The following is a 12357-nucleotide window of genomic DNA, read 5'->3' on the forward strand; positions in this document are numbered from 1 at the left end:
TTGAGGTGGGGGGGGGGGGAATAAATGACTTTTCTATATCTCTTTCGAGAAAGTCGGAAAAATCTTCCCTCCCAGTTTTATCTCTACCTCTTAAATCTCTACACCTCTGCAATAAACCTGTGAAACCTGGAGTTTTCCTTAGGCTGATCTTTCCAACTGAGAGAGGCTAGCTAATACTTCTGTAAACCCAACCTGTGGGAGTCTCTAATGGACTTAAGGGGACTACTGATGGCCATTCAGAGTAGTCTTCACACTGCACCACTCTTAAAAAAGGAACATTGGAACAGTTTTTGTTGAACAGGAAGCAGCATGGCCTAGTAGTGAATAGACCATGGGGCTCGGGTCAGAAGGACCTGAGTTCCCATCCCAACTCCACCACTTGTCTGCTCTGTGTGACCTTGGGCAAGTCACATCACTTTTCTGTGCCTCGGTTCCCTCGTCTGTAAAATGGGGATTAAGACCGTGAGCCCCATGTGGGACAGGGACTGTGTCCAGCTGATTTGCTGGTATCTACCCCAGCGTTTAGTACAGTGCCTGGCACATAGTAAGCACTTAACAAATACCACTAAAAAAAATAAAGCCCAAATACCATTAAAGAACCCCAAACTGAGTATTGGGAGACAAAGGAAGCCAAAAGACAGGTAGTATGGCTGGAATGACTGATTTCAGATAGGGTTAAACATTCAAGCTTTGAGAAGGAAATGGGTCAGCTTATTAGAGGGGAGATGCCTGTTTTGGGAATGAAATGGGAAAGCATCCCAGATCAGAGTAATGGCATGTGATGGCCCAGATACAGGAGAGGAGGGAGTTTGGAGCCGTTGGGTGAAAGTAGGATAAGTAGCTGAGGACCCAGGATCAGACATTTTAATTTGTCCTGCAGGAGAATTGAAGTCCACTTAACAGTTCTCAAAAAGGGGGGGAAAGTCTGCTGTTGCATGTAAGATAAGACTAGTGAAAAGAGACTACTAAGGAGACTACACTCTAGCATGTACAGTACCAGTGGATTGATGAGGGAGAATCTGCGATTCTAGGGATCAAACAGGAGAGAGGAAAGCGGTGCATTTAGATAGCGTTTCCAGTGACTTCCGCCATAATGAGGAGGCAAGAAATGGGGCAGTTATGAGTTAGATTTTTCAGATTAACGTATGTGAAAGTGATTTTGAGTCGGTTTTTTTTAATGGTTGACATTTCCTCTTTCATCCTAGATTATTTTCTAACTGGATCACCGGTTTGCATTCCAAACGATTATGTCTCGATCCCGCCAACCCCCCTTGGTTACAGGCATCTCGCCAAATGAGGGAATCTCATGGACTAAAGTTACGATTAGAGGGGAGAACCTGGGAACAGGCCCAACGGACTTAATAGGTAAGTCAAAACAAGTTACTTGGTGCTTATGTGGGTTTTTCCTATAGGAGTAAATTTTGACATACATTTCTGTTTGGGCAACTAAAGAGGCATTTTAAGTGCAGAAGCATGATACCCAAACTGGAGCCTGTGTATTTTAAATCCTATGTGCTCATAAAATCAATATAGTTTCCATCACAAGAGGTTGTAGATTAACACGATGAGAAAAATAGATAATTTTGTTTATAGATATTTGTGGAATTAATGTTCTAAATCAAGATGACATGCATCTATTTTCAGTGGCCTTTTCTAATAATTACATATATGGCCTTTTCTAATAATTAAACACATTATGTTCATTCATTTAATTGTATTTATCACGCTTACTGTGTGCAAAAGCACTGTACTAAGCATTTGGAAGAGTACGATATGACAAACAGACATACTCCCTGCCCAGAACGAGCTTACTGTCTAAAGACTTACTATGTCCTAAGCAGTGGGGTAGGCACAAGATTGGACATCTGGCAGAAAATATTATGAAAAACATCAAAAGTATATCACAGTAATAAAATGTCTAAAATGATTTACAATATATACGTAAATGAAACATCATATATATTTCTTTATTACCCTTATGATTTATTTACATGTTCATTATAAATATACATATGTATATTTGTGTTTGTGTGGGTATATATATAGCCTGCCAAGATAATGTGCTTTGTGACCGATAATGTGCCCCCAAAAAAGCACATTGTGAATTCAAAAGTTCTTACATAAGTGTGAAACGTTAGGATATCAACTTTCCTATTTCAGAGATTCTGTCTAGGTGGCCCAGCATGAGGATTGTGCTGGGTCTAAGATGGCCATTCGTGGACCTTTCCTTGTGTGTCCTTTACTCTTCCAATCAGTGGTACACACTGAACGCTTGCTGTGTGCAAAGCACTGTACTAAGTGCTTGGGAACGTACCATAAAACATAGTTGATGGACCCATTCCCGGCCCACAATGAGCTTACAGTCTAGAGGGCTTCCATAGCATTCCCTCCCACTCCATACCATTCTACCTTTGCTGCCTGGAGAGAGGGAGCTCCATGAAGGCTGGAGGTCTTGTCAGGCCTGAAAGAGAGGAGTGGAAAGGGAAAATTACCTGGAGAGAGAACTACAGTCTCAGAAGCAGTGGTGACTGCCATGGCTTCCTCCTTCAAATACTTTTAGGGAAGCGTGCTTCTATTAACGTGGACTTAGCCCAGAGCACAGTGGCTCTAGAGGAGGTTAGGGAAATGCTGGAGGTTAGGGAAAAAACCCTGGAGAAATGCTGTAGGTTCAGGAGAACTAGGATGGACTTCCCAAAACGTTGCTATGATGTCATTACATCACACTTCATGCTGTTGGTGTTCCACAAGCACCATCATGGGCATCTCTATGTCTATGAGACTCATCTTTGGCCTCAGACATCATGACCTCCCGATGACCCTTGAGAGTGTGAAATTTGTATAAGGCTCTGTGAAGAAATTATGAAAGCTTAAGTATAATAATGTTGATATTTATTAAGTGCTTACTATGTTCAGAGCACTGTTCTAAGTGCTGGGGTAGATACAGGGTCATCAGGTTGTCCCACATGAGGCTCACAGTTAATCCCCATTTTACAGATGAGGTAACTGAGGCACAGAAAAGTTAAGTGACTTGCCCACAGTCACACAGCTGACAAGCGGCAGAGCCGGGAGTCGAACCCATGTCCTCTGACTCCGAAGCCCAGGCTCTTTCCACTGAGCCACGCTGCTTCTCTTAGTATGAAATACCAAGCTCTGTATATCACACAATTCCTATTCTAGGTCACCGTGACGTGCTTATTTTGATATTCTTCTTGTCCTTTGTACCTTTCTTCTCCCTTTTAGATCATGAGCCATGCGTAGGGTTGGAATTTAATTTATTTTTTCCATTGGCCCCAGTATTTAGTACAGGGTTATATACATAGTGTTTGATAGTTGTTAATAAATTAATAATAATTTTGGTATTTATTAAGGGCTTACTATGTGTCAGGCACTGGGATAGATACAAAATAATCAAGTTGGACAGAGGCCCTGTCCCACACTGGGTTTATAGTCTGAGGGGGAGGGAGAGTAGATATTTAATCTCCATTTTACTGATGAGGAAACTAAGGCTCAGTGAAGTTAAATGACTTCCCCAAGGTCACATGGAAGTTGAATAGCGGAACTGGGATTAGAACGTAGGACATCTTCCATAGGCCATGTTCTAGACCACTTAGACAGTGCAGGATTTAGACCATTAGGCCCTGTTTTCTAAGTCTTTTTTCTAGTCCTGTTCACATAGAGTGTAGGTTAAATAATTTTTCTATGGTGTTTGGATTTCTTCATCAGATACCATTCAAAATTAAAAATTTAATACTATTTTAATTACAATGGTCTAGCTAGCTGTATACCTTGCTTTATGGCTTGTTCCAGCTGGTTTACCGAAAGTGGGGGAAAAAAAATCTCCAAGTTGTGCAGTGCTGTACCTTTGGGAGGGAAGTTTACTTCCAAGATGCAACTAGCAATTATCTCTTGCCCTCAGGGTAAGGATTGATAGCTTGTGCAGTTTTTAATCACAATTTTAATTTCAGATAGTTATTCTTACTTGACATGTATGTGGTACTTTTATAAACCTCAGCACAATTTAGCTTTAAATCCTGGTATTCTTAGGACAAGATGAAGTGAACTGAAGCAAGCATAAATGCTAATCATTGGTGGATTTTTAAGTTGGACAGTTTCTACAGTGGTCAAGTTAAACCCCATTTCTAAATAAAGTTCGTTATGCGTGCCTACACAGTACTTGTCTATTTCCTTTTTTTCCCACGTAATCGATTTCTGGGTAGCAGGTTTTAGTAAACAGAAAACATGGAACTCTAGTCATGGGTAATGAACGGTAGACATACTCTTGTAGTTTTGTTCTGCTTTGTGTCGATGCCATTTCATCTCCTGGAAAAATGACAGTGTTGAAAGATAGTGCCCATATTTTTCCATACTCCGAGTGGGAAGGAGAGCAGGCTGAATCTTCAGGGGACTGGGCCTCTTGAGGGTGATCCACCACATACAGCAGTTACCCAGCTGCCGCTTTCAAACACCAGTAGCTTCTGCCGGAACAGTCGGTCACATCGTGGTGGCAATTCCTGCGGCTCCCTTTGGCTGGATCCTGGAATTCCAGCCCAGCCAGGAATGTATGCACTAAAAACCTCTAGGTAACAGCTCTCTTTGGAGATGCAGCCCGGCCTAGTGGAAAGAACTCGGGCCTGGGAGTTGGGGGATCTGAGTTCTAATCCCCGCCTCTACCACTTGCCCGCTGTGTGACCTGACTTCTCTGGGACTCCATTTCCTCATCTCTACAGTGTATAGCTCTCTGCGCATAGTAATCGCTCAATAATCCACCACATGCTTGCTGTGCGACCTTGGGCAAGGCACTTCACTACTCTGGGTCTCAGTTACCTCATCTGTACAATGGGGATGAAGTGTGAGCCCTATGTGGGACAGAGACTGTGTCCACCCCGGTTAACTTGTTTCTGTCCCAGTGCTTAGAACAGTGCTTGGCACACAAGTGCTTAGCAAGTACCATTATTAATATTATTATTATTAAATAGCATTGATTGACTCTACAGTGGAGGAATTCAGTACCTGTTCTCCCTCCTACTGTGAGCCCCATGGAGACAGGGATTGTTGGATGACACAGCCTCACCAGGTGGAGTATAATTGCAGAGTGCTTTCTTTCTAGAGGTGGTGAGTTTTTCATGACAGCATTGAAGAGAGGCTTAGAGCCCTTTGGTTCTAGCTTGTATCATCCATTGCCACCTAACCCCCCTCCCCATGTTCTCACCTGAAGATCTGCATCCGTCCTCCCCGTCGTGGTTCTTTGTAAGAAGCAGCGTGGCTTAATGGATAGAGCCTGCGTATCCAAACGACCTGGGTTCTAATCCCGGCTCTTCCACTTGTCTGCTGTATGAACTTCACTTCTCTGTGCCTCAGTTTTCTGTAAAATGGGGATTGTCTGTGAGCCCCACAAGGGACAGGGACTGTGTCCAACATGATAAGCTCATATCTATCCCAGTGCTTAGTACGGTGCCTGGCGTAAATTAAGGGCTTAACAAATCTTCTTCGTCAAATACCATCGACTTGTTTCTGACTCATAGCAACTCCATGGACACACACTCTTTAAAACGTCCCATCTTCTACTATCAAGTCATTCTGGTACCGTACGCTATTATTATTAGTGTATTCAGAGTAGCAGGGCCCAAAGCAGTTTGGACTTTGGATTTTGGAAGTTTCATTTGTTTTGGTGTAAAAGACAAATCCTTTATTGCATTTGGCATTTGTGGATATTCTTGCCCTTGCATTTGTTATTTTGAAGTATTTTTGTATAAAATTGATTGAGACTAATTTGTAAAATCTTAGATGCCTTTCAATGTTCATTTTTTGAAAGACATTCATTCAAGCAAAACCCACAGGAAATTAAAAAATATATCCTTAAATTGCTATAAAAAGTATTAGTGCTTGGAATTTTAACATTTAAATGTAGTTAAACCCTAAATTTCAGCATTGCAATTAATATAAGTAAGCTTACAGAATGAACCCACAAGCCATAGTTATTATCCCTTTAGAATTTATAACATTCTTTATAAGTACTAATTTTGGTCATTTCCAAATACAATTTCAGTATTTCAGTATTTAAATCAAATTTGACATCTGTTAAAGTGGTCTTTCTATTAGACAAACAGTGACTGTGCCAGGTTTTTCTGGGCAATATGAATAAAGTAAGATGTTTCTGGTTTTGGCCCCCGATTCCTGTGCTTATTTTTTCCATAAATTAAATTGATCACATTATAGAAATTGAAAATACAAAGCAGACAAGTTTAAAGAGTAGGGGGCGGTGCAACCATACTAGTCATATTTGTGCTGAACCTGAGTTACCATTTTTCATTGCGAGCTTTTGATGACCTTGGAAGAGCATCAGGAGTGGAAAGGGTAGGGAAGGAAGAGAAAAGTAAGTGAGAGGGAGAGACAGAAGAAAAGCCGAGGAAGAGCATAAGCCTGGCAGTCAGAGGACCTGGATTATCTCTAGTAACTGTCCTCCTGTGGGGAGACAGAGGAGCAAGAGGCAGTTTGTCTCATTTGAGCAGCAAAGAGGATGGTTCAGTCCCAAAGGCCTACCAGCAGAAGGCAAGGAATAGAGCCATCATCTTGGCTTCATCTCTGGCCTCTTTCTGAATCCAAGGGATGGGGCCGGTTAACCCCAAGAGGAGTGGGGCCATAGCTAATCACACAGTGCCTAGGCAGCGAAGGCTCTAACCCTTATGGGACTTAGAAAGAGGGCACCTCTGATCAGTGCTCAAATAAAAAGTTACATGGTTTCTGAGAGGCCCCTTTTCCTATTTAGCTAAATAGAACTCCCTAGTGAGTGACAATTTACCATACTGATTTTGCAGCATACGTCATCACTTCAAATTAAGTTATGGCGGTTGGAAAGCTTTAAAGCTGCCTGAACTATGATTGTAATCATCGGTATGCAAAGTGAGAGCGCATCCAGTTCTTTGTTTCAGGATTTAAAATAATTGTAGGAAGGTCAGGGATAACATTTTCTCAGATACGTCAACATGTGTTCTTAGACCAGGGATGGCCCAGGCTTTCCTACCGAAGAGCCGTAAACTCATATCACAGTATGGCCATCAGGCTGCAGATTTATAAACACTCCTTGAACCAGAATTGTGACGGGCTTTCCAGAGCAGAGAGAGAAATTGGTGAGCGGCGGCAGCAGCAAGCAGGGGATTAACTTAGTGGAAAGAGCACGGACTTGGGAGTCAGAGTTCGTGGGTTCTAATCCTGGCTCCGCTACTTATCTGCCTTGTGACCTTGGGCAAGCCACTTAACTTCTCTGTGCCTCAGTTACTTCATCTGTAAAATGAGGATTAAGACTGTGAGCCCCATGTGGGACAAAATGATTACCTTGTATCTACCCCACTGTTTAGAACAGTGCCTGGCACATAGTTCTCTCTCTTTCTACTGCCCACCCTGCACGGTCTGCTCCTCTGCCGCCCACCTCCTCACCATCCCCCGTTCTCGCCTATCCCGCCGTCGACCCCTGGGCCATGTCCTCCCGCGGTCCTGGAACGTCCTCCCTCCTCACCTCCGCCAAACTAATTCTCTTCCCCTCTTCAAAACCCTACTTAAAGCGCACCTCCTCCAAGAGGCCTTCCCAAACTGAGCTCCCCTTTTCCCTCTGCTCCCCCTACCCACCCCCGTCACCTCTCCGCAGCTAAACACTCTTCTCCCGCCTTTCCCTCTGCTCCTTCCCTTCTGCTGTCCCATCCCCTCAGCACTGTACTCGTCCACTCAACTATATATATCTTCATTACCCTATTTATTTTGTTAATGAGATGTACATCACCCTGATTCTATTTATTTGCTATTGTTTTAATGAGATGCTCTTCCCCTCGATTGTATTCATTGCCATTGTTCTTGTGTGTCCGTCTCCCCTGATTAGACTGTAAGCCCGTCAAAGGGCAGGGACTGTCTCTGTTACCGATTTGTACATTCCAAGCGCTTAGTACAGTGCTGTGCACATAGTAAGCACTCAATAAATACTATTGAATGAATGAACATAGTAAGCACTTAAATACCCTTGTCATCATCATTAGTTCATTCAGTAGTATTTATTGAGCGCTTACTATGTGCAGAGCACTGTACTAAGCGCTTGGAATGAACAAGTCGGCAACAGATAGAGACTGTCCCTGCCGTTTGACCGGCTTACAGTCTAATCGGGGGAGACGGACAGACGAGAACAATGGCAATAAATAGAGTCGAGGGGAAGAACATCTAGTAAAAACAATGGCGTCTAAATAGAATCAAGGTGATGTACATTTCATTGACAAAATAAATAGGGTGATGAAAATATATACAGTTGAGCAGACGAGTACAGTGCTGAGGGGATGGGAAGGGAGAGGGGGAGGAGCAGAGGGAAATGGGGGGAAAAGAGGGTTAAACTGCGGAGAGGTGAAGGGGGGTGGTAGAGGGAGTAGAGGGAGAAGGGAGCTCAGTCTGGGAAGGCCTCTTGGAGGAGGTGAGTTTTAAGTAGGGTTTTGAAGAGGGGAAGAGAATCAGTTTGGGGGAGGTGAGGAGGGAGGGCGTTCCAGGACCGCGGGGGGATGTGGCCCAGGGGTCGACGGCGGGATAGGCGAGACCGAGGGACGGCGAGGAGGTGGGCGGCAGAGGAGCGGAGTCTGGGGCTGTGTGCCACGCTTTCCCTGGCTTGGGCCCGGGAGGGTGAGGGCACTGCCATCACAAGAGCTGGAACAGGGGCAAAATGCAGCCTGTTCCATCATGGCAAAATAATATATAACGGTACTTGTTAAGCGCTTACTATGTGCCAAACACCATTCTAAGTGCTGAGGTAGATGCAAGTTAGGTTGGACAGAGGCAGAGTCCATATCCCACATGGAGCTCACAATTTAAGTAGGGAGAGATTAGGTATTAATCCCCATTTTACAGATAAGGTAACTGAACCACAGAGAATGATGATGATTATGGTATTTGCTTACTATGTGCCAAGCACTGTTCTAAGCAATGGGGTAGATACAAGATAATCAGGTTGGACACAGTCCTTGTCCCACATGGGGCGCACAGTCTCAATCCCCAATTTACAGATGAGGGAATTGAGGCCCAGAGAAGTGAAGCGGCCTGCCCAAGGTCACACTGCAGACAAGTGGCAGAGTCGGGATTAGAACCCTTGACCTCGTGACTCCCGGGCCCGTGTTCTATCCACTGCGCCAGTCTGCTTCTCATGAGAACTTAAGTGACTTGCCCAAAGTCACGTAGCAGACAAGTGGCAGAGGCAGAATTGGAACCCAGGTCCTTCCAGCCCTGTGCTCTTTCCACTAGGCCACACTGCTTCTTGCTAAGCCATGGTATTACCTAGGTTTTTAGCACAAGCTGCACAGTCAGTGAAGAAGAGCTGCCTTTGACCAAAGTATGGAAGAGTGGATTTAGAGGGCAGAACTTTCAGTTTTTAAACTCCTTGCCTTCTGACACTCTGTGGCAGGACTAAGTGGGATGGCAGGGAGAGGAAGGAGCAAGGGGATTCTGGTGGGGGCCGGGCCTTTTTCTCATGAAGACTTGCTCTCTGTGTTCCTCTACTTGTTGCCTTGTGAGGGAGCAGCACTTTGGAGCCCTGATCATCAAGAAGGATGGGCACCTGAACATAAGGCCCAGGGCAACTGAACCGGGAAAGGGCCTGCTAATGGGTTAAAGCTAACTTGTCTCACTCAGCCCTACCTGACACTTCAGACCTCACTATGGGTAGGTTGGATGGGGCTGGGAGCACCTGTTTCCTGAGAGATCTTACCAGCCAGTTCAGCATGGGTTCCAAAGAGGCTCAGTGTGGAGGATTTCATAGCACTGGAATTGAGTCTGGCCCTATGTAGACCTTTTAAAGAACTTCAAAATTCCAGGGAAAATCCACCACGAGGTTTCTTCTGTATTCATCCCCATTCTGCAAGCAATCCACTAATGAACAATAGTAGAAATCTAAACAGTTGTCTTCAGAGTGTGGTGAGTTGGTATTTTTAGCGGAAAAAGCTCATGGCATACTTATGGTTTGGAGTTTATGCATGTTTGTCTGGCAACCTTCTGTGAATCTGACCTCCAATGGCTAGGAAAATATTATTTATGACACCCAATTTCAAACTAAATAGTAGCTTATTAACGGTGTGGAAAATTCAACTCAAAAATGGTCAAATTGGCATACCCAGGACAGCGTGAATAGCCATAGAACACTGTTCTATTTATTGGCTTGCAGAGAGGCTTGTGGATAAATTTAATTAACAACAGATATTCAATAGAGACATTTGTACTGCTAAATGAATATTTAAGTGGAAAGAAAACCCAAGCACTGCCTTCAAATTGCTGTTTTAAACTCTAAAACACTTTATGCAATTTCTTTTTGTTTGATGGCCATTCTTTGTTTTACAGGTTTGACAATTTGTGGACACAATTGCCTTCTGACTGCAGAATGGATGTCTGCCAGCAAAATTGTGTGTCGAGTGGGACAAGCTAAGAATGATAAGGGTGACATTATTGTCACCACCAAGTCAGGTGGCAAAGGAACCTCTACAGTCTCTTTTAAACTTCTTAAGCCTGAAAAAATAGGTATCGTGGCTTCTTCAGTCTTTGTGGGAAACCATCAGAATCAGCAGTTATTTTGTTTATTGTAATTTTTAGTAGAAGTCTCATCTAATTGGGAAATCAATAGCCCCAACGTATTATTCTTTTATTTCTTTTGCCGACTGTTTAGACCACACAAACCCTTTGAAATGTGTATCATTATTAATTGCCCATTGTGCCTTCAGAGGGCAAAATTTGATCCTTTAATGATTACACCACTGAGATTTTGTTTTTATTTGAAAATGCTTAAAAAATTTTCCCATCTTCTCCACCCATTTCAAAATGTTTGTGTGCGATACAAAAGAGTGAGAGCTGCTCAGTCAGGATTCCTTAGTTAGTATAAATCACATATAAAGAAGCCAGTTGTAGAAATATGCTCTTAAAAGCCATCAGCAGTTATCCAGCTAAGGGAAGGAACTGGATGTTTAAAACCGTTTCTGTGGTCTGTTCTGGTTTTATTAGAACACAAATTCTTTCTGCAAGATGGGTCTTTATAATACTTTATTTGACGTTAAAGTGAATCATGTGAAAGTTGGATCCCCAAATGTGTTTTTACCCCTAATAAATTTGTAATCTGGGCTATCTATGGGATTTTTTATTAGATCCTGTCTAATTCTCACCCATGTAACCCTTCTCAGTGTTTAGTACAGTGCTTTGTATACAGTAAGCACTTAATACTATTACTACTATGTGAAACTACTTGCTGCAGAGTAATTCAAAGCATCGGTATGTCCTTGCAAGTGATCATTTTGAGATGATCAAAATAATGTGGGACAGAGTAGTAGCCCTTATATTATGGAATTATGTTTATGGAACTCTGAGATTCAGTCGCTGTGTTGAATACTGGAAAATCCTCCTTATCCTTCAACACTAAAACCGAGAATTTTTAAAAACATGACACAAGTTGCAAATCTGGAGTCCAACTCCTAGGAAACCAGGAGGAAGTATACAAAATGTGGATTTTGCTAAAATGACGTGCCTATTAGTTTTGCTCCAAAAACATCTGGCTTCCAGTTTCAAACCAGAATGCTTGTTCTGCGACAAAACTTGGGGACTCTAAACAGCTGTGTGGTAGGAGCCAGAGTTGGATGACTGTTTAAAAAAAAAAAAAATCCTCTGAATGCCCCCTCAGTAGTATGTGTACCAGAATTCTTTTGGGAAAAACAAGATCCTCCCATTCAACTGCAATTCCTTATAAACTCACTTTCTCATCATATGACTCCAAAGTGAATTTCACCACAGCAAAGGAGAAATGCTTCCTGTGAATCTAAATGTATCTTTAAACAGTTAATCAAAAGGCATGACTACCACAGCTGTGTTGGCAGCATTTATGCTAATAATACACAAACAAGGAAATAGCTAGGGTCATGTTAATTTGCAAGGCTATTCATACAAGATTTCCAAATTCGTATGGGAGAAGTGAAAGATACTTCTTACACTTTGAGTCCATTTTCAATCAGAGTTTCACTTTATTTGAGATCAAAGATGGCTCCTAACTACCTACACCAAGATTAAAATGCCTCACGTTGATGTCAAAGAGTAAGTCCTGAATTTCAACCCAAAAGGCTGGTTTGTGGGTCACTGAAAAATAATCCAAAACGAAAAGCTTTTCATTAAGTTAAGGCTCCCAACATGTTCTTAACCTCTCATGCTTAAGTCTTTCCAGCAGTTTTTCAAAAAGAACAAAGATGTCCAAAATATTCTTTCAGGATGATCACTGTGATGAATGTACTCAGTTCTGCCATAGCGTGTGTGTGTTTCCTTGATGCAGTTTGGCTACAGTGCTGTTAGGGAATTAGGGAACATTTTAAC

General features: G+C 42.7%; 1 protein-coding gene across 3 annotated transcripts in view; it reads left to right on the forward strand.

Moving 5' to 3' along the window:
• EXOC2 (exocyst complex component 2) overlaps positions 1-12357 on the forward strand; it is a 163452-nt gene that overhangs the window by 14152 nt on the left and 136943 nt on the right. For all 3 annotated transcript variants that reach the window (XM_001507743.6, XM_007669078.4, XM_029053831.2), the window contains exons 2-3: positions 1206-1365; positions 10354-10530. In XM_001507743.6, the coding sequence (XP_001507793.1) occupies positions 1248-1365; positions 10354-10530 (295 nt within the window). In that variant the 5' untranslated portion in view covers positions 1206-1247. The remainder of the gene's footprint in view (positions 1-1205; positions 1366-10353; positions 10531-12357) is intronic.

The sequence above is a fragment of the Ornithorhynchus anatinus genome, chromosome X3 (assembly GCF_004115215.2).
Source record: "Ornithorhynchus anatinus isolate Pmale09 chromosome X3, mOrnAna1.pri.v4, whole genome shotgun sequence".
NCBI lineage: Eukaryota > Metazoa > Chordata > Mammalia > Monotremata > Ornithorhynchidae > Ornithorhynchus > Ornithorhynchus anatinus.